This window comes from Ambystoma mexicanum, chromosome 1q, assembly GCF_040938575.1.
Source record: "Ambystoma mexicanum isolate Mex_15411 chromosome 1q, UKY_AmexF1_1, whole genome shotgun sequence".
NCBI lineage: Eukaryota > Metazoa > Chordata > Amphibia > Caudata > Ambystomatidae > Ambystoma > Ambystoma mexicanum.
The window spans coordinates 48,121,262-48,143,874 of record NC_090922.1 but is presented as its reverse complement, the minus strand read 5'-3'; the positions used below and the strand labels follow the sequence as shown (position 1 = coordinate 48,143,874).

The following is a 22,613-nucleotide window of genomic DNA, read 5'->3' as shown; positions in this document are numbered from 1 at the left end:
CAGTCTCTTCCTGGCTTGGAGGGTGAGCAGGGCCAGAGTGATCGGGCGCCCTGTGCCTTTTTTCTGATTGCTATGGGTATTGCGGCAGCGCGAGTGCACAAAGGTGTAGCAACCTGATGGGTGAACCGGAGAGTTCCTGTAGTAGTAGTGTGGGTAAGTCGCCTGAGGTTGTATCTGGGTGGTGCGCATAAACTCATGTTTCTGTGCCATAGTGAGCATTGGATCAACAGCACGGCTTTGTCTGCGACTGTGTTGCGTACAGCTTTATTGGTCAGGAAGTAATGCGGCAGCGCATCGGAGAGGAAGAAAGAATGCAGCACAGCATATGGGTCTGATGGTGTTATGGACATACGTAGGGCAGGGATTTGCAGTAGATTACCCGAATGGGTGCTGCATGAACTATGAAAATAGCTGGCCCCTGGCCACCAGTGGCCTGACAGGTAGTAGCCTTGTGAGATGGTACTCTGGAGGTGGCCGGCTTCACCTGCCGGCACTCCCTCATACGCACAGATAAATGTTGTTGTAGCCAATCCGCAATGATGTAGGTGGGTCAGCTAGCCCCAGGCCTTGGTGTAGTAACAGCAGCCGTCATTTTAAGGTGTAGCTCTCTCCCCTGGGACGAGATGCAATGAAAAGCAGTGCCGGCCCCTGGAGCAAGCTCTGTCAGTGTCTGATTCCAGTAGTGAGGACGCACTGCAGTGCTTACCTCCTGTGTGGGGTGCACGGTCTGCTCCGGTCTGTCGGGCTCAACGCAGCATGGGGGTGGGTCACCTACTGCAGGAACCAGTGCCTGATGGTGATGTTATCTACAGGGCCAGACAGGAAGTAGCCTTGTGAGAGCCGGCTTTGCTGGCCGACGCTCCCTCATAGGCACAGATACATTTTGTTGCGACTAATCCTCAACGATGTAGGTACGCATCTTATATATCCAGGGTTGTCATGTTTCCGCTTATGAGCAAAAGGATGACTTCCTGCAATGCTGTCATCCTGAACTTTTGAGGTTTGACACATGGGGGGTTTGTTGGTTTCAGATTGAGTACTGGGCATTTTGTCTGGTCTTTCTTTGGAACAAAGAAGTCAACAGAATAAATACATTTGCTCACCTCCGATGGTGGAATGAGCTCTATGGCTCCATTTTGTAGAAGTGTTCTAATGGTATTCTTTTGACTCTTGGTGGATGAGCTTGCATTAGTTCCTTGAATTCCACGGAATATCAGTTGTTTATAGTTGACAACACCCACTTGTCTGACGTGATCCCCTCATACATGGGCGAATAGTGTAAGGCAACCCCATTCTGAGGTGATATGGGAGGGGACCTGAAGTAGGGAGTCATTGTTTAGAGGTAGGAGCTGAACCTCTAGTGGGCTGGTTTCTACCTCTGGGATGTACATAATTGTCCCCGATTAGTATACCACAAGCTGGAGCCTGTCCCTGAGGTATAGCCCGACTGGGCTGAGGATATTGTGCAGCCCCGACCATGAAAAGTACCGAGGTTGGCATATGTACCTCTTTGTTGATACAGCCTATTTGCAATCTGCCCCAGGGTCTTCAGTGTCTCATGTTCTTTCTTTGAGGTTTCAAGAGCATCATATACCACCTTACCAAACAGGACACTATCTTCTACTGGCATGTGAAGTAGCGCAATCAGTTTCTGGTCTATAACCCGAAATTTCTAAGCCATGCATGCCTTTTTGGTGTACCATCTGCCCCTATTCCATCAGCTGTATCTGCAGCATTAAGAGTATTACATAATGGCATTAGCGGTTTGTTTGCCTCCGGATGATGTTTTGAGCACCTCTGACTTGAGAGGCTCATGGATGCTGTTAACTAGGTCCTCTACACGGTCCCATTGAGCTCGGTTAAAACTGGCCATGAGGGCAGTATAATTGCAATATGCATTTGGAAAGCAGCCGGCGTAGCTACTTTCTTTCCTTAGTGCGTATATCCTTTCACTCTCTTCATCTGGCAGAGCCTCAGCAGTGTCTAAGGAGTCCCAGCTCTCTTGAGGGTAGTAGTAATCACCACATAATTCAGTTTTAGATGACCCATGATAAAAAATCGTGGCGGTGAGCGGAGGTGTGGAACCTCCCACAAGGCTCATGCGTTTCCCCTACTCTATATGATATCTTTACAAAGCCCCTCTTTGATAAATTGGATCTTCTCGGAGTCACCTACACAAACTATGCGGATGACACCCAGATACTCCTCACCATATCGGGCAATTACAATACTGATGTCACCAGGATCAATGACATTTTCTCTGTCATTCAGGCTTGCATGGCCACACATGGCCTCTGCCTGAATGACAAGAAGACCGAATTGCTCATTGTTGGTTCACCTAACAACCTACAAAAACTGAGCCCTAACTACTCCAAAAGCATCATTGATGGCAACACCATCCCTGTCGCCAAACATGTGAAAACTCTTGGCTTCTATCTTGATGCCAATACCAACCTCACTAAGCAAGTCAATTCAACTGCCTCTTCCACCGCCTATACAGGAAAACTAATTCGAGCCTGCAGACCTTTTCTCTCTACTAACAGATGCCTCACACTAGCTAGAGCCCGCATACAGTCTAAGTTAGACTACTGCAAGAGCCTCTACCTAGCTGCCAACCAAGCTATAATCAGTAAACTTCAAGTCATTCAAAACAATGCGCTATGAGCAGCACTAAACATTCCTAGGCGAGAGCATATCTCGTACACTAGAATCACATGCAAATGGCTTAGCATTCAACAAAAAAAATAAAATAAATAATCGACCTAAAACTCTCTGCCTCACATACAAAGCCTATATATATATATATATATATATATATATATATATATATATATATATATATATATATATATATATATATATATATATATATATATATATATATATACATATATATATATATATGGAAAATTGGGGTCGGACTTGTGGTATTAGGTAATTTCATAAAATACAGACTGAGCATGTGCTTTGTTAGATTCAATTTGGCGCAGAGGTTTTAGTAAACGCCAAACTGATGAGGGGACGTGTTCCATTGATGTTTTGGTACTTTCCGACGAGATAGTTGAAACGTGTGCCATGGGCAAAGTGTTTTTGTTTGTGTGAAACAGTTTTGTTTACTTTGTGTCAACGCACTAAGCGTGTGCTTTATATGTTTGTCTTTGTCGCCAGGGGAAGCCTCCATAACAGAGCAGGACGCCTGCCTTTAGAGGGGGGAGGGGGGGCACTTGCACCCCATAATCCTGAAGGTCCCTATCAGATGTCTCCTCGACTTAGCTAATGAAGCCGGGACTGTACTGCTCCAAATGCTTCCTCTACACCGGTTGGGTATACCGCCAATTCCTCAGCTTGCATTGCATAGGCTGTCCAGCGATTCAATCCCGATCCTTAAGAGTCTTTGGCTTGAAGAGCTTAGAGGCTCGATATCTGGCCTCCTTGTGGTCTCTTGGAAGACAATGGTTACACACGTTGTGTGTATCCTTCCAGGGAAATGTAAGGTTACAGGAAGGGCAGAATTTAAAAGTAGTCTTCTTCATGACTGGCGCCGGAGAACATTGACACGATATATATTACGGGGAACATGTGTAGAGACATTCTAAATGTAACACCCCCCCCCCCCGCACCCCCCATTCTCCCTACTGAGAAGGCTGAGGCCTGAAGAGTTGTAGGCCATCGGTGATGCTCCGGAACACCAGAGTGCAGCAAAGTCACTAGCGAGAGCCAGCAGGTAACTTTGTGCATGTTCACCGAAGATGGAAATATGAAATATAATAATTTATCTTAACAAATGGTCGTTGTTAATGAGCAACAAACTCCGAAAAAGTAGAACTCTGCAAAATTTGAGCAACCGGATTGGCGGAAAAAAAAACAACCCGAGGACCTTGACATGTGAAGGATCATCGGTATTGTACATATCACAGTAGGGATAGTATTACATACATGCCTGGTTGCTGTCCCTTTCCGAAATTGAAAATAAGTCATGCAATCCTCTGCACCAACCACTAGATGTCGGCATAGGCAAAGCACGTGATTCTAAGCAGATCCACAAGCCTCAATAATATATACGTGCTTACCCTCTAAACACAGTACAAGGGAAGAGCCGGTGATACCTTCACCTTCAGGAAAGAGACCCATTGCTTGCTTACCTTCGTGGTCATAACCAGCTCATGATACACAATATAATCTGGGGTGTAACCCATACCAAACAGGGAGCTTGTAGGATGCAGATGGCAGGGCATGCCGGTCCGGATATTTACATATTCTCCAATTCCCTAGGAGAGAAAAGAAACCATTCAAAACATCAACATTTAATTCAACTTATCAATTCATTTGCAACCACCAAAGAGGCTTGTCTAGATTCTTATCGCCCAACAATTGCATATGGCATCCCTCAGCCAACTACACCGTGAGGAGAGGTAAGAACACTGCAACGTTCTACTGCAGTATCATCTGCTGCTAGCACCAAATCACATGGTCTTTGAAGATCACTAAGTCATGGGCAAAGGCCAGGATGTGCCCCAGCCTAAAAGTACATATTGAAAATACTCCAGCATCAATACATGTAACCCTATTTGATGAAAAACACATCACCAGCTATAAAAAAATTAATTGGGCCGCTATAAATATGTGGAAGTTGAAAGTTGCAAGCTATCTTCCAGACATAAAAATCAGTCAGACCCCTAGAGCGCTCCACATACACATAGCGTTTGTCTTACTTGCCAAAAGTGAATTATCAGACCAGCAATAACTCAGATGTGAAACATTTAGCTGGAACTCAAATAGAAGCATCTACATCAGAAAAAAGGTTGGACAAGCTGGTCTCCTCCTCTGCTGTCTCAACTGTTTGAGAAGTGAATTATTAAGCCAAAGTTACTGAAGGGGAATACCACATGTGTGTGTGGTGCTCTAGCAATATTTTGCTAAACTTCCTGTCGAAAAGAAGAACAAACTACTTCACTCTCAATGTTCTTTCTGATGGTTGTTCCTCCCGCAGATTCCTTATCTTAGATATTTTCTTCATGCTTCAGTAGATCTCGCAAACTTTCAACAGAAGGGGGGCCCTGTGCACTGTGTGCCTTCAACATCAAGATCCCTTGGTGCATTTCTTCCGTGAGGCCAGATGCAACATCTGCGTCTGTCTAAATAGCTCACACCATGCCCAGTGGCATTGGTTCAATCATTTTGCCCATGCTCAGCCACATTGGGGAATTCGCCAATGTGAATATCTATTTTTTTGCAAATAATTTTAAAGAGTGAGCACTTTCTCAAAGGGCTAGGACGATGAGGAATCTGGGAGAAACATCCATCTGAAAGAACATTACCGTAAGTAATGTGTTCTTCTAATGGAATGTGTTCTCCCACAGCTTCCTCATCTTAGACTTCCATAATATTATTGGCATGACAGAGGGAAGAGCCAAAATCATGGGGAAAGTCAATCGCAAATTATTTAAAAGACTGTTCTCTCAAAACGGCATCCTGACCAGACAGGGTATCTGGGCATAATGCTGTAAAACACACATAAGGAAAAAGTTATCTGTAATTCTTATTCTCCTGCATTGGTATCTTTCATACATTCACATGCTCTTTGAATAAGATTATAAAAAAGAACATACATAAAAACCACAAGGGCGAAGGTATAGCTCAAATGAATGAAACCCTCACCCAAACTGATCTGGCCAAAGACAAGAGGTATGGTAAGACTTCCAGGGCCTGTACCTGGAATGGATCAAGATGTTTATCACTACACCAGACAGTGAAACGCTTACACTTCCTTTTAACAGAACACAGATGAGGGTGCTCTGGCCATGGCCAGGGCATCCCAGCAGTCTGGAGGCAGAGGAACACTCCCAAACTCAAGAAATGCAGGAGCCATGGCGTCAAGTTGAGGGGGGCTGGACCGTGTTGGTTTCGGACCTGCCTTATCTGAAGAGAAGTTGAACAGTGGAGTTAGCCATGGAAAGGGCCATAAAGAGGTTGAGTAGATCAGAGTACCAGATCTGTCTTGGCCAGTCTGGGGCCACCAAGATAATCCTGAACTGATCTTGTTTGAGCACACAGAGCACTCGAGGGACAAGAGGGATACGAGGAAAAACGTAGAGGAATATTACCCCTCATGGGAACGAGAACATGTCTCCCTGACTCAACTTCTGATGGAACCTGTTTGCAAAGGTCTTGCACTTTTTGTTTGCAGAGATCAATGTCTGGAAACCCCCACCTGAAGAAGATACAGAGAACCTGGTCTTGCAGAAGTTCCCACTCGTGGCAGGATCGGGGTTCCTGCTGAGGATCTGTTGTGGACCTGAACCACCCAGCTGTGCAGTTGGGGCCGGAAGGACTTCAATGCTCAGAATACGGCCTGTAACGCCAGGACATTGATGTGAGGCTTCTTCTCGTCAGAGGCTTCTGGCATGAAAACGACCAGTGTGCGCTCCTCAGCCCTCCAGTGAGGCATCTGTCATGACTGTGATTTGATGGCCTGGAACGTGAAAAGGCGCTCCTTGAGTGAGACAGAGACGAAGGCTCCACCAACAAATAAAATAGAATTGCAAAAGGGACTCATCAAAAAAATCTTGTCCTCCCAGAATCCAGATATTTGATGCCAACAGGCATCCAGAAATTCTTGGAGGGACCTAATCCGGAGCCTGCAGTGTGGAATCAACGGGATGCAAGAGGACACCAATCCTAGCAGGGATTTCAGAGTGCAGACTGAAGCAACTGAAAGCTGCGACAACAGAACAACCTTTGCTAGAATGGACTTTACCATGTCATCAGATGGTGTGGCAACAAAAGACCGCGTGTTGACAGTTCCCTGAGACAAGAGCGTTCTGAGATGGAGTCAAGCAAGACTCTGCATAGTTCACAAATAATCCTAGTGATGTCAAGCAAATGTTCATTGCCCCTGTATGCTGAATTGCGAGTGTAAGCAATTCAATCATCCAGTCATCGAGGGAAGGGTAGACATGGATCCCTGAATAACAGATGTGAGCTATAACTGGCACAAGGCACTTGGTGAATAGGATTGGGTAAGAACCTGGGTCACACATGCGCTGAGTCAGTGAAGATATTAGCTGGATAGTGTTATCCGATTATGAAAGAATTTCAGAGGAGTCTTGCCGCTTAGTATCGTGGTGGTGATATTTACACAGTTCAACCGACACGTGTTTCAACCCTCCGGGGTCTCTTTCAAGTCTGTGGCATTTGTATAGATATTGTGCAATTGTGTGCATTTTATTAAGAAAACACAAGAGTAGGAAAGACCAAGGTAAGTGTTTAGAAGAAACCATCAGTGAAGAGTGTCAAATTGGTTATCAAAGAGACATATGTATTTGCTGTGGTTTTGTACGGAATCATTACAGCGTTACATGAAAATTAACAATGCAAAAGCGTGCGTGATGACGAAGTACACAGTATACATAATTGTTTGTCAAACAAATCAGATGAAGTAGTGAGTCACATGGTTGTGTGTAATATATCAAGAAAACAGTTTTGATATACAATGAATGTGGACAGACTAGTCGCACCAAAGGAAACTGAACAGGAAAAAAGAAAGGTAGTGTTCGTTGTGTTTGGTATACTACCGGGCCGTGTTGGGCCATCTAACCTGTGTTTCTCAATTGTGTAAAGGGAGTTCTTACTGTGTGTTAGGAGATAGTGATCTATGTGATGGGTGAGCTCTGGATTAGTAGCTCAGGCTGGTACCTGTAGGTGGAGAGCATGCATAAAAGAACCAGCGCCTCAATGCCCCTGGGCTGTTTGCGCGCCATATGAATATAAACAAATAAAAGGTTAGGGGACATAGGGTGCCCAATTAGCACCGACATGTAGTATGTCCGTGTAAATGTAGAATATATTTCCAGTTTATCGCAATAGGTGGTTGTATGATGGACGTAGAGTGCCTGTGGACAGTCTGTAGGGTTCATGAGGGGGTGGAGGGAGGGTCAGCCTAGTGGGATGGGTCTGGTAGCATAGACAGCGGTTATTTGACAAGTTCAGTGCTGGCGGTGAGTGGTAGCGGTTGAGTATGGGCCTGTGATGTGGCCATGGGCAAGTGGTGATTCAATGTATGTAACCAGGGCTGTCTCTTAGCTCATGCTGTTATATTACCCAAGCCAGTGGCATGTGTGCATGACCAGTCAGGGTTAGTCGTGGTTAAGGCCGCATGATAGTGTGGCCGCTTGTGCGCATTACGTGGGCGTTAGTCCCCAAGTCCCCGTTGTTACAGGGTAGAAAAGTGGGCCGGGAAGGAGATGGCCTTATATTAACAATGCGGCCAGTTGCCAAATATGGCTATGGGATGGCGCTGAGTGCCCACAGTCCCTGTTTACAACATGTCAGTTGAATGGCTCGAGACAGAGTAGGCCTGATATTCATTATGCAGTGTATTGTAAAATTAGATTGCAGGAGTGGATTTGTGCATGTTCACTGAATAGTGGTGCACCGGTTGTTAGGCAAGATTGTATGCAGTACCCTGTGGGAGACTGCACTTACCTTGACCTCTTGGCAAGTTACCCCAACCTTTGGTATAAGCATGTACTACACAAGTTGGTAGAGTGACTGAGCAGCCAGGCTCATCTCAAGAGGTGTCAACGTGAGCTGTAGGGTTATTACACAGAGGTTCACAGTGACAAGTATTCAAATAAACACTTCCACTCAAGGTTTCTTGATTAAACAATTATTAATTTGTCAGTTGAATAAGCCTTCTTTAAAAGGGAGCAATATATATGTAACAAATATACTTCAAAATACACAGTTTCTTTAAATCAGCAAATACCCATGTGGGATGGCACACAGATTCTTCCAACACCATGAGGTGACTTAAATAACTATGACACGCAGCCAGCAAGTACCCTCAAGTACCGCTTAGCCGCGAGATTCTGCATGTCTCCTGTAGCGGCGTTGATACTCCTGTAGACTTTTACTAGTGGACTTTATATGTGCTCAACTCACTCTCCCTCAAGGTGAAGAATGAATAAGGACTTTCATTCAGTTAGCGTACTCTAACTATTGTTACTTACGTGTTGTTTCTTGTTTTCTTAGGCTGTTGTGCAGTAACCACACCCCCTTTGTAGAGATATATATATATATATACACGTGGAGGCGCGTGCACCTGCACCCAGCAAGTACCCTTAAGTACTGCTTAGCCGCAGTGCTGCGTTGCTGGTGCCAGGGTTCTTGCGTGCTCACATCTTGCCTTGCCTCATCTAGTTTAGCTTTTTGCATTGTCTGGGCGTTTACATCAAACGGGCCTCGGTGCAGGGGGATCATATGCAATTGTGTCATTACACCCTGAAATCAAACATGCCTGACGTTTTTGCTAAAGTCGTCAAGAAGCGCGAGTGGTAAACCAAATTCTACCACTCGAATAGCAAGGAAAACTATCACCCTAACTCCAGTACTTAGAACTCCCCTCTCTAATGGGGATATTCGCTCCTTTTGTGCAAAAAGAAAGGAGTGTATGGCGGAGGATGTACCTGTTGATGTAGCTCCAGAGGCTGAGCGGTGTTCTGGAGCAGTGATGGTCTGCCCTAGTAGTGGGCCGTGCACGGAGCCTGTTCCGTTAGTTATCTCTGATCTTACTATCTTGGCTATAGCAGTTACGCCTACCAAAAAAAAAGTAAAAATAATGATGAACTCATGTCTTCGGTACACAACAGCAGTACACCATCACATGTGACAGCCGACATCTCGATTCATGCGAGCTTTTGCACGCCTAGTCCGATTACAACAAACTATGATGCGCCAAGCTCCATGGACTCAACTATACAGTCCGTGCATTCTATTGCGGACTCCTTTCTGCAACCAATGCCCAGACGCAGATTGCCTGTCGATCATGCAGACAATCCCTCAGAAAATGTGGCCTTAATTGAAATCACACTGGCAGCGGTTAATACCACCATTGCTAGCCTATTCAAATTATTTGAAACAATGGATTCGAAAATCTCTCTCCAAAACAAACAAATCCAACACACATTATATTGGATTTCAACAGTCCCTTTGGTGAAGTCAAACGAAGGAAAGGCTGGACAATTGAAAGTAACTGAGGGCTTGGATAAAAATAATCCAAAATCTAATTCTATCTTTCCACCAATACCTTTAATTGAGAACATAATTGCTCTATCGAACCGCGTAACTCTGAAGTGGTTACACTGAACGATTCTTGGATTAGTATAGAGGGGGCGTCTGAAAAACAACGGCCCAATCCATGCGTTGAGTTGCATGGACCTTCTCTTGCTATACCAAGTCACAAATTGCGTGCAAAACGTTCATATGCTAAATCTAAAGTTGCGCCACGTAAATAGACAATAGCATCATCTAAGGTTATTATACAACAACCTCATGCATTAGCTACGCACATGCTGCCAATACAGTCAGCCGTAGCATCTGAAACTGTGCATAAGTCACTTAAAAGTTCTGCCCCAATATTCATACCGACTAATAAGACCGCCACTCATGATGTACATCCACCCTGTGCTCATCCCAGCAACTATGCTCCTTTGTCAGAATTAGTTGACTTAATTGGGTCCACCTCTGAACAACTGTCTAATCCCCGGATACATACTGAACATAATGATCTCCATACTATCTCAGGAGGTGTCAGACCGGCCAAGACAGACAAACCTAACAATCCTATTGAAGATAGTGATCTGCGAGCAGCGGCTGACGCCTATTTAGTACAGCGTCTGACTCAAACTATGGACCTTAATCCTTCCCAGCTTGCTATAAGTGAGACAGCCTCGACCATGGTCAGCACCAGTCAACTTATCCACAATGAAATTGCAAATGGGCCCCCCACATGTTAACGACTGCGCAAGCACACTCAAAATGTCTTGTTCGCGAGGGGATCAGGGCTCATTATTACCCTTAAACAAAACCATGCACATTTAATCCATGGTCAGCATGAATCCCCAGGAGCAGTACAAACAAAAAAATTCATTTAAGAAATGTCATTCCCTTATTGTTAAATGTCGCGATGCGCCCTACGAGAAATATGATCTATGTCGCTCGAGCATACTGAACATATTTGGAGACGTAATTGGTTTGGAGGACATCTCCCCAGGTTATATTGAGCAGGTTGAGTTTGTCTGTGATCAAAATTTCACTATTGTGCGGCTCTGGATCAAATTGGGCCTAGTCCTAAACTCAATCTCGAAAGCAAGAATGGAGTTATTTAAAATGAGATTCCTGATCACTCAAGACCCAGAACGCATGGTTCAAGACAACAAGATATTACCTGTGAGTCAAGATATTATACAACAAGAGGTAGCATCTACTCAGATCGGTTTATGTCCTTATTGTAGTCCACTGGCGACCCAGAACCGAGACAGGACTCCCTCTGAAGGCATAACCATTAACAGAAGTTACATCAAAGAACATCTCCTTGGCCAGTTGAAATATGAGGGGGCATTCTCACTTGCAATGGGGCTCAAATCATCTCATAAATAAATACATTTGATATTGTAATTCTCCGAGACTTGGATGCTAGTGGCTCCAGTTTGGGATGATCATGAGGTTTTGTTGTTACCAGCCATTACCGCCCAAAGAGTGAGACCGACATCAGGTCTCATGGTGGCAGTCAAAACCAGTCAAGGCCTGAGGTTGACCAAGTGGGCCACCCCAAACAATTTTATACAAACGTTTTAAGTATCAAACTCTACTGACTTTGTAGCAGTGGTTAAGGTGTATCGCAACCCGATGGGCATCTCGGTTGACATGTTTTATAGAGGCCTACCCACTGCTGTAGAACTAGCCTCACAAGCACCTAATATATTGGGTATAATTCTGGCAGGGGATATCAATGTGGATTGTCTTGGGGTGGGTAGATCTTCTCAAACACAAAATAAGGAGAGGTGGATTAAGTTTGTTGAAGATTGCAACCTACATATGGCAAATGGTGCTCTGAGGGGGGACATCCCTACACACCACACATGGCAAAGGGGCACGTCTAAATCCACCATAGATTACATTTACATGTCCAACTCCCTTTTTCAAAAAGCAACAAAACTTGAAATCATTTTACAAACAGCCAGTGATCACCATCTTCTTTCTTTAAATTGGTTATGGGATCAGAAGCCTTTAGAGAATATACAACAATGGCATAATCAAAAATATTGACAATTAACAACGCCAAGACCCGCTTCAGGTGGTCTGATAACTCTCTCTTGGCTCCAAATAAGGCTATTATGGATCATCAGAGGGAATTTAGACATGTTCTTATGTAGAAGTGCTGTCATTCTTTAAAAACATCTATATTGATAAATGCACGCTCCGGTCCGCCCACACGCATAGGTTTGATTTGTTAACACAAAAAACAAAAATAGCCTACAGGAAATAATTGAGAGGCATTTCAAAATTACCCCAAATACAACGCAATCCAGCTCGCAGAGCCATGAAGTGTAAATATCGGAACTGGACGCGTGCAAGGAAAGCGCAATTGTTTCAACTAGACAGTGAGGTATTTATGAATGCAATTCAGAATAAAAACTCGGCGCAGGTATGGGCCGTGCTTGGTAATACATCAATTCAAACACAAGCGAGTACTCAACTGAATGGGGTTTCAGAAGCCCAATGGTTGGCCCACTTTGCTCATTTATATGCCGATGGAAGCTTCATAGAATACAAGTATGAAAGCCAATCCACGACAGAGTGGCATTTAGAGTGCTCTGTGGAATTAATCAAGGAGCTCATATGCAAATACTCTTCTCGTGCGGCAGGTCCGGATGGACTTTTTCATTTACTGTTTTTAACGAAAATCAAAAAAAAAATGTGCTTGCATTCTCAACAATGTCTTCCAACAAGCTCTACTGTCTAGAAAGCTTCCAGAATCATGGCGCTCTTCCTTGATAGTGCCAATTTTTAAAAAAGGCGATCGTGGTGCACCAAACAGCTACCGCCCGATTGCGTTACTGGACGCCCCGGGCAAAATCTTCTCAAGGCTAGTCCTGAGAGAGTTTGCTCTGTGGACACCAACATGTGAACATCGAGATCCAAACCGGTTTTGTTGCCGGTCTTGGGACGGCAGTTAACCTTCTTACACTGAATGCTCTTAAAGATCACGCACAAACAGTTAAGCAGCCGCTGTATTTTGCCTTTGTCGATCTGCATTCAGCCTTCGACTCAGTTTCGAGAGTGAAGCTTATGTCGAAATTGCTGAATGCCAGATGTCCAGCCACCTTGTGTGATATTCATGCCCTGCACTCGGATACAATAAGGATTAGGCTTTCATTGGCAGGCTTATTGTCATCGGCCATCGCAACATTTAGAGGGCTGAAGCAAGGATCTATCCTTGCTTCCGCCCTCTTTAATTTCTTTATTCATGATGTGATGTTTGCCTTCTCTCAAGAAAGTTCGGACTCTCTAAAGCTCAAGGGTTTGGTTGTTAGAGCCTTGTGGTATGCTGACGAACTCGTCCTGGTTTCAAAGACCCCTATAGGTCTACAGACTACTATCAGACTTAAGTGCCTTTTTTGATGAGAATGAATTAGTCATATATTTATAAAAAAACACAAATTGGGATTTATGCACCTAGGCTAACATATAGATCGAAAATGGACTAGAAAATAAAAAATGTGAGGGTTGACATTGTTCCCAGCTATATATATCTAGGTCTTGTATTTGATGGACAGCCTCAGGTTGACTCACAGCTGAGAATCATTGTGCATACGCTTGACTCAGCTATTTCGCAGACACGGCTCATTCTATCCAAATTTGGCAAATTTTCCATCTGCCCAGCGGTGACATACTGGCGACAAAGTGATGCCCACCATCTTATATGGATTAGAGACCAAAAATATTATTCTGGCATCCTTTCTGAATAAATTAGAGGCGTAATTTTGGAGGCGTGTCCTCCAACTTCCGCAATGCGTACCCGGGCCGTGGCTGCGTCATGAGCTGGGTCTTACCTTTTTGCTGACTTTACCAGTGGCGTCTATGTGCTTTGTTTCGGAAATGCCTGGTGCACATTAAAAATGATACCATTCTAGCATGCCTTTCTGATTACATGCTTTCCTCTTCTCATGTTTTTGTGCGAATCTGGGCTGCAAGTATTTCCAAAGTGTTGGCAAAGGCTGATGTGACAATTGACACCTCTACAGGTGGGATTGGATTGAGACCAGAACGAAATGTCTCACATATAAGGACTTCAAGTCCCATGGTTTTGCACAAAAAAGTCTTAATGTAGTGGAAGCATACATGTGCAGGGCCCCGTCTCCGTAACTTAGATCTGTGATTCAACGTCTTCATTTTAACTTGTATTTAACATGAGACATTATTGCTGGAAGAAAACTCATTGATCCAAAAAAGAACTATTGCAGATTTTGTGGTGATGTAGATATAAAAGAAACGTTGAAACACATTATTGTGGATTGTCCTGCTCACACAGATTTGCGAATAAGATCCTTTAACCGGCATTTGACTTACTTTGGGCTAATGTCTCCTGAAAATCGATGGCCAACAATATTGGAAACCAAAGTAATGAGTATCCGAACAGCCACTTTTAATTTTCTGAATGCATTGAATTTGGACATGGTCAATGATATGGAGTTTGAGTAAGGATTTAAAGTAATGTTATGTTGTAGTATGTTGCATCACATGCACATTATATGTTTCAATCAGAAGGAGGGTGTGCTGCTACTTTTGGCTGATTCAATTAATTTAAATTGACCTCATGCCCTTACTTTATTAAGCTTATTTATTTGTTCTTATTTTCTTTCTAACTAATTTTAATGCAATCATGGTGATTTATTTTTCCTTGTCTCTTTCTCTCTTTTATCTTCTGTTTTCTGCAACTTAAGTTTTAGTGCTTATAAGTTTTATTGTTCATGTTTTTCCCAACATAACTTTCTTTTTCACAAAGTTTTTATGTATCATTGATTCTGTTATTTGTAAATTCTTAAGTATGTAAATTTAAAATTGTGTTATGAAAAAGTTGTTTACACAGCTGCATTCAAATAAAAAAATTAATAAGAAAACTAGGACACTGGACATTAATAGAGCAATACTGAGGTTAGTGTCAAAAGTAGTAGTTAAGAGAATAAAACAATGGTTAACACACATTCTTAATCAGGTAAAGCAAAGCACAAAGTCACAGGTAAGAAGAGTTTTTCAGGGAGCCAGGACAGCCAATGTTAGTTGAGCAAAAGTCTAGGTGAGCTGAAGTACTTCTTGCAGGTAGGTTAAAATTCTTGCACAATGTTTTAGAGGTTTTTGTATAAAAATTAAATCACAGTAGGGGCACAAGCTGGGAGGCTTGTGAGGGGCAAAGCTGCAAGCAACTCTGCAAGCACAACCAAGACAAGTCTCAACGGAGAACTAGCAAGGCTGCACAACAAGAGGTAAGTCCCCATCGTTTTACAGTACTTTGGTTAGAAGAAATTGGTTCCAGCTGGCTTCTGTCCCTGTGTAGGTCTGCAGATCCTGTTGTCGTGGGGACAAGAGGGAGGACGTCTGGGAATTCCTGCACTATGAATGGAAGGTCGGCAGCCGCAATGGGCAAACTTCAGAACAGCGGCACTTTGTGGTTTCAGCTTCTTGCGACTCTCGCAAATAGCACCACATCGGTTCTCGGATACCACTATGGACTTTCCTCGCATCTGAGGTCCAGCACTCTGTTGAGGTGGCTCAGGCTTGGTCAGTCCTGCTTCATGGGAGTCCGGAGGATCTTCCTGGAGCTTGGGCCTGACTTAAAGACACTCACTTAACTCTGGTGTTCCTCTCCCTGGCACTCGGTTCCTGCAGCAGCAGTGGATGTACAGCCAGCTCCGAGAGGATTCCCAGATGAGCTTGTCTTGGGGTTGATTGGTCCCACCAACCCAAGGGGAGAAGTCATCCTTTGCAGATCTTCTCCAGTCGAGGCGAATTCAGAGCTTCAATGGGCAAACCAATGGTCCAGGAGTTGCAGCAGGAGTCTCTTCCAAGTTCTTCTTCAGATTCCTTCACCCAGTGGTCGACTCTGCCTTCCAAGCAAAAAGCCTCGCCTTTTATGCAGGTTTCTCGTATTCATTTGCAGCCTAGCTGTCAATCACACACAGCAGGGTGGCTGTCCTCCGAGGACAGCTCTCCAACCAATCCCCCTTGGGTGCATTCCTGTAACCAAGGAGACTACGCAAAGGGAGTTTTGGGCACCTCCCTCGCTTCCAGCCCTGCCAGACACGCTGGAGCCAGAGGCGGGCTTTACCAGTGAATCCTGACAAAGACAAAATGAACAAAAGGACCAAACCTGGTTTGGCGCGCAGAGTACATCTCAAGAAGGACCTTTCCAACAAGAAATGGTGAAAAAAGAAGACCAGGCCATTTTGACAAAATGGGCACCCATGGGTGCTTTACTGCAGCCCGCGGTAGAAACACACAATGGTAGGAAAAAGTAAACCATTGCCATCAGCCATTGTAGAAAGGGTAACAAAAATGTTACATGAGAAACTAGACAAAGGGCATGCAAAGTACCCACGCCAGCACCATATTGTAAGATAGGGTGTGCTGGGTCTAGAAAGTTCCAAAATGTTAGTAAAGTCAATTTCACTTCACTGCTCTTGTAAACAGTAGTTTCACCAAGAGAAGGTATTTAAACCTTTGGGAAATCTAAGACTTCCCTGTGCCACTGCACTGAAGGATGCCGCCTAGAGTTTGTAAGACTCCAAAGTCAAAAAGAAACAGAGTCCAAATCACAGAAAAATACATATGAGTGGGGGAAAAAAGGTCTCGCTCTCTTTGAGGTTAGAAATTAAAAGTACTAAAGCCCAGCAAAAAGAGCTAGGGGTCTCGAAGGTAGAAGGGAATAAGCACATTTCTGAGAATTCTCCCTAACACCGGGCTAGTTGAATAATGACTGCTGCTATGGTGTGGAGAGGGGGCCAGTGACATGCGGCAAGCCTTGAGGTAAGACATGGCCGATATTAGGCAAGAAGTGGATAAAGTGCCAGTGTCTCGTTATTGCCGCGGTTGACGATGTCCCAGTGCTGTAATGGACATTACATGTAACCATATACAATAATGTAAATTGCTGTTGTAAGTTGGTGATAATCACTTTAGGAAACAAGGATAGTAAATCAGCTGTTGCGGTTTGTCTATTGCAAATGCTATCAAAGAGGTGAGCTCATCCGGCAGCAGGTTGGCTGCAGGCATCTACACCAATGCATAATGCAGTGCTAAAGAGCTTACAATCGCTGAAAGGACAGGTTTACAACCCGTTGCTTTGTGTCCAACGTACATGCAGGAATAAAGCAGTTATTTCACTCAGCAGTGGTATGGCCGTTAGTGTGTACAAGGATACATAATGTGGTGCAATTTGTTAAAGATTACTAAAAGAGAAGGTTTAGAAAGCTGTTGCTGTGTGTGTCTCTTGAAAATACAGGCATACATTGGTGAGCTAATTCAGAAGCACGATAAACCTGTTGTAGTTATAACGCCTTGCCTAAAAGGGGCAAATCCATGATGACTCTTAAGAGAGTGGGGGCTTCGGTAGCCGGTTGTGCTGTGGCATGGAGAGCGCGTTGCCTGATGGGGCAAGACAAGGCAGACTAATCAGGAGATGCATGGGGCTGGTGTAGGCTTACCTGTGGGGCCTCTGCAAAAAGGTGAGCGGTCTCTGCGATCTTTCAATGCCGGCCACCATCTTTGGAATGGCATTTTAGAATCCTGTTGTGCTGATGTTCGTGATTGGCATGGAGGAACATGTAATTAATTATCTGTGTTAGTTATGTGGATTGGACCCATGACGAGCGTCTAATAGGATGCTGTTGGAAGTCTGACAATGTAGAAAATCAGGGTTGAGGCAGAGTGTGCCTTGTAACGTAATTGTTTATGAGAATCAAGGAGAAACAATGTAGGTGATTATATATATATAAATATAATACATTACTCACCGTAATCGTATTTCTGATGCTTGTGTCTGCTTAGATTCACATGCTGTGCATAGGCCGACATCTAGTGGAAGCTGCAGAGTATTACAGTTGTTTTCGAAACTTGAAAAGGGACGTCGACAGGGCGTGCCAGTAATACTATACCTAGTGTGACGTCCACTGTACCCATGATCCCTCATGCGTAGAGGTCCCTCAGATTATTTTCCTGACATGAGGTAGCATGAGGTGTAGCGCGAGTACAGTTGTATCCAAGCAGATACGTATCGGACAAGATCATAAGCATCCATGCGCCTTCTCTCTGAGGGGAGGAAGGGTGGGTTGCATGTGAATTTAAGCAGATACAAACATCAGAAATACGATTACGGTGACTAATGTATCCCTTCTGAGGCTTGTGGAATCTGCTTAGATCACACGCTGTGCATAGATTAGCGAGCAGTGGAAGGAGGTGGGATGTGAGAAGGTTCATGAGCGAACAGATGTCTTAGAACCGCTTGTCCCACTTGTGTATCTGTCTTGGAATGAGTGTCAATGCAGTAGTGCTGAGTGAAAGTATGTATAGAGCTCCATGTAGCTGCTTTGCAAATAATGTCTAAGGAGACATTTGCAATGAAAGCCAGAGTGGCTCCAGTACCTCTTGTGGAGTGGGCTCTTGGCGTAAAAGGCAGTGTCTTATTTGATCGGGAATAGCACAGTTGGATACATCTGACTATCCACCTAGAGATGGCGTTCTTAGAGATGCGCTCTCCTTCTCTGCCTGGCGCTATGGAGACAAAACAGTTGATCTGTTTTTCTTAGCGGTCTGGTCTTGTCTACGTAGTAGAGGACCGCCCTCCTCACATCTAGTGTGTAGAGGTTTACCTCAGCAGAGCTTTTGGGTTCCTGGAAGAGAAGAAAGCCGGTAGCTCAATAGACTGGTTTACATGGAATTTGGAAATGAATTTAGGTGAGAAGCTAGGGTGAGTGCGTAAAACCAGTTTGTCCTTATGTATAGTAAAGAAATGATCCTGCACTGACAGAGATTGGATTTCACTGACCCTTCTTATGGAAGTGATGGCTACTAAGAAGGCAGTCTAATAAGTCAGGTGTTTGAGACTAGACTTGTGCATAGGCTCAAAGGGGGGTCCCATGAGCTTAGCGAGTACGACATTAAGTTCCCAACCTGGCGGTGGGTTAGAAATTGAAGGGTGGAGTCTCTTTACCCCTTCCATAAATGCTTTGATGACTGGTACCTTCCACCATGAGACCTTGTTATGGGAAGTGGTGTAGGCTGGCAAAGCCGTCCGGTGTACTTTTAGTGAGTTAAACACTAACCCTGCGTCCAGTAAGTGGAGCATGTAGATTAGAATGTCTGAAGGAGTACAATCAACGAAGTTGATTTGCTTATTCTGGCACCAAATTACAAATTGTTTCCATCCATTTAGTAACAATGCCTAGTGTTTGGTTTTCTTGACTCTTTCAAGATATCCATATATCTCTGTGGTAGATTGAGATGTCCGAACTCTATGACTTCAGGAGCCATGCTGCCAAGTTCATAGAGTGTGGTTGTGGGTTCACTGTTAGTCCTCCGTGCTGGATGCGTAGATTGTACTGGCACGGGAGTTTAATGGGTTCACACATCGCCAGTCTGCGCAGATGTGGATACCATGGTTGTCTTGCCCACATAGGAGCAACAAGGATCAGCGTCATCGGTTCTTTGTGCAACTTGTTCACCACTTTCCTAATTAGAGGAGTCGGGGAGTGGGGGTGAGGGGGAAACGCAAGCAAACTTCCTTGACCAGTTCATGCATAGGGCGTTCTCCTTGAAGCCTGGCTGGGGGAACCTGGACGCGAAGTCTGGGCATTGACGATTTTCGCTTGTGGCAAATAAGTCTATAGTTGGAAAACCCCATAGAGAGAAGGGGTGTTCTATGACCTCTTTGTGTAGATGCCACTTGTGTTCCTCTGGTAGGGGATCTCTGCTCAATGAGTCTGCTAGAGCGTTGAGTTCCCCTGGAACATGTTGCAAGGACAGGAACATTTTCCGTCTGAGTGACCATTTCCAGATTTTCTGTGCAAGTCTGGATAGATTCGGAGAGCGTGTACCCCCTTGTTTGTTGATATAAAACATTGCTGTGGTACTGTCCGTCAGCATCTGCACCGAGGGGTTTATGAAATCGGGTTTGAACGCCTGGACAGCTTTCAATACTGTCAGAAGTTCCAGCACATTGATGTGGTTCTGAGCTGCAGTGTGAGACCACAGACCCTGGGCTGTGTGGTGAAAGTAGTGAGCCACCCCACCCTGCCAGTGAGGCGTCCGTTGTGACCACTGCTTGTATCTGTGGATCGTAGAAGGGTTTCCCCTTAATCAAGTTTTCTCTCGTCCACCAGCGAAGATTTTGTACCAGTGTTGGCGAAACGACCACTAGATCATCCCACTGACTGCTTGCCTGAGACCATTGTTTCGCCAACCACTGCTCTATGGGACGCATGCGCAGGTGCGCGTGGGGAACCAAGTATATGCAAGATGCCATCATGCCTATTAAAAGCATCGCTTTGCGCACCCTTATCTGGCGGCCGGCCTGATAATGTGGTATTTGCAGTAACAAATTACGTATTCTCTCCTCTGAGGGAAAGACCAATCCTTCCTCTGTATTTAGAATAGCTCCTAGGAACTGTTTGGAAGTGCTTGGCACTAGGCTTGATTTTTTCTCATTGATTGAGAAGCCCAATTGAAAGAGGAGGTTGATAGTGGTTTGGATGTTTTGTCTGCAAATCAGAGGCGATTCCCCTGTTATGAGCCAGTCATCCAAGTAAGGGTACACTGGGATTGCCACCTTGCGCAGGTACGCTGCCACCACCGCCAGTACCTTGGTGAATACCCTTGGAGCTGAGGCTATTCCGAAGGGCAGCACCTTGAATTGGTAGAGCCGGTTCGCTATCTTGAAAACGCAAGAATCTTCGGTGTGCTGGGAACATTGAAATATGAAAATAGGCACCTTTCATATCCAGTGTTGCGATAAATCCCCCCTTTTTAGAAGCGGCATTACTTCTTGTAGCGTAGTCATGCAGAACTTTTGTGGCTTGACATACTTATTCACAGGCCGCAAATCTAATACTGGGCGCATAGTTCGATCTTTTTTTGGCTCAAGGAAGTAAGTTGAATAAATACCCCCGTTTACCTGGTTGGCTGGGACCACTTCTATGGCGTCCTTTAATAGAAGCGCTGTAATTTCTTCTAGAAGGATCCGCTGATGTTCCTCTGAGTGGACCTTTTGTCTCGGGGGGGGTGGTTGCGAGGACGTTGAAGAAGTTCTATGCAGTAGTCCTCTACTACCGTGGACAGCACCCATCTGTCTGAGGTGATACCCTCCCTTGCGTGGGTGGAGTTGGAAATGAGTCGTCCTACTAGAGATGCATGGGAAGGTACCTGGAGCGGAATGTCACTTGCTCTGAGGTGCCACCTAGAGCTAGGCCCCGCCTCGATTACCATGACCTCTACGTTGTCCTCGTGGATACCCCTGAAAGGCTTGTCCTTGGTTGTTGCCATAGGAACCTTGGCCTTGGTTGTATCCTGATCCCCTCTAAGAATTTTGCCCGGAAAGCGGCGAAAATTGCTGTTACCTCTTTTGCCCTGTGGGCTTGTTTGTGAGCTGACCTAAGGACTTTAGAGTGACATACTCATCCTTTGCTGTCTTAAGTGAGTCTTCTACAGCTTTGCCTAAGAGCACATCAGGTTCCACTGGCATATTTATTAGGGTGGGCTGTGTTTTTGGCCTGAAGCCCGATTGGCGAAGCCATGCGTGTCTCTTTATAATAGTCCCCTCTGAGATGACTCTCCGTGCATTGTCAGCCGCGTCGAAATTTGACTTGAGGAGACAAGTAGACATAGCGCTTCAGGCTGCTGCCACCTGAGCTGGTTGAGATTTAAGTGGCTCAGGTGCGGATGAGTGTAACATGGAAACCTCCTCCCACTTATGGCAGTTGTAACTTGCCAAAAGTGTACAAAAGTGTCTGGTTTTAACTGGCCTCTTATGTATAAGGGGTCTGAATGTGCAGGCCTGAACAGTTTTTTCACACTCGGGTTAACAGGCCGTGTGAGATTAGGTGCCACCAAAGAAGGTTGATTCTCCGTTTCACAGATGCAGTGGGATAAACTGTCCTACTGTCTTTTTGTCTCCCAATAATTGTTCAGCGAAGTCTCTGTCTTCCTGTACCTCCTGTGTCTCAATGCGGAAGTGTTCTGCCGCTTTGGTTAAGACTTTGTTGAGGAGGGGGATGATGGTCTACAGGGGAATCTACCACTGGAGGGTCCTGATTAATAGGAGAATCTATTGAATACATGTTCGCCTCCTGGTCTGAGTCCTCATCGTCCCCATAATAGAGTTGGTCTGTGTCCTCATCAATAAGTTGAGGGTCAGATGTTTCCACAAATGAAAGATCGTCCTGGTTTTCTGGATCGATTTCAGGGTCATATAGATCTATAATTCTGCCCTATGCGGGGACATCAGAGCGAGCCCTCTTAGTAGGGGGTTGAGAGGCAGAGGGTTGAGAGCCAGAAGGGGCTGAGGTAGGAGGGGTGGACTGAAAACTTTGAAGGTAATCTGGATTTTTTTCAAAGAAATTCGCCATGAAGGTCATTCTTCGCATAACTGTCAATATCCTGCGAAGACCATTCCTAGGAACTTGGGATTACAGTGTTGGGAATGCCCATATCTTCATTAGTAGGAGGTATAAGCTTTGGCCTAGAGTCCTTCGGTTTCTCTATGGGCTTGGATAAAATTCCCT

The 22,613-nt window shown here is 44.8% G+C and overlaps 1 protein-coding gene across 1 annotated transcript in view; it reads right to left on the bottom strand.

The window, feature by feature from the left end:
- DHX38 (DEAH-box helicase 38) overlaps positions 1-22,613 on the bottom strand; it is a 2,105,687-nt gene that overhangs the window by 360,389 nt on the left and 1,722,685 nt on the right. Inside the window, exon 24 of the mRNA XM_069635507.1 lies at positions 4,143-4,268. Within this exon, the coding sequence (XP_069491608.1) occupies positions 4,143-4,268 (126 nt within the window). The remainder of the gene's footprint in view (positions 1-4,142; positions 4,269-22,613) is intronic.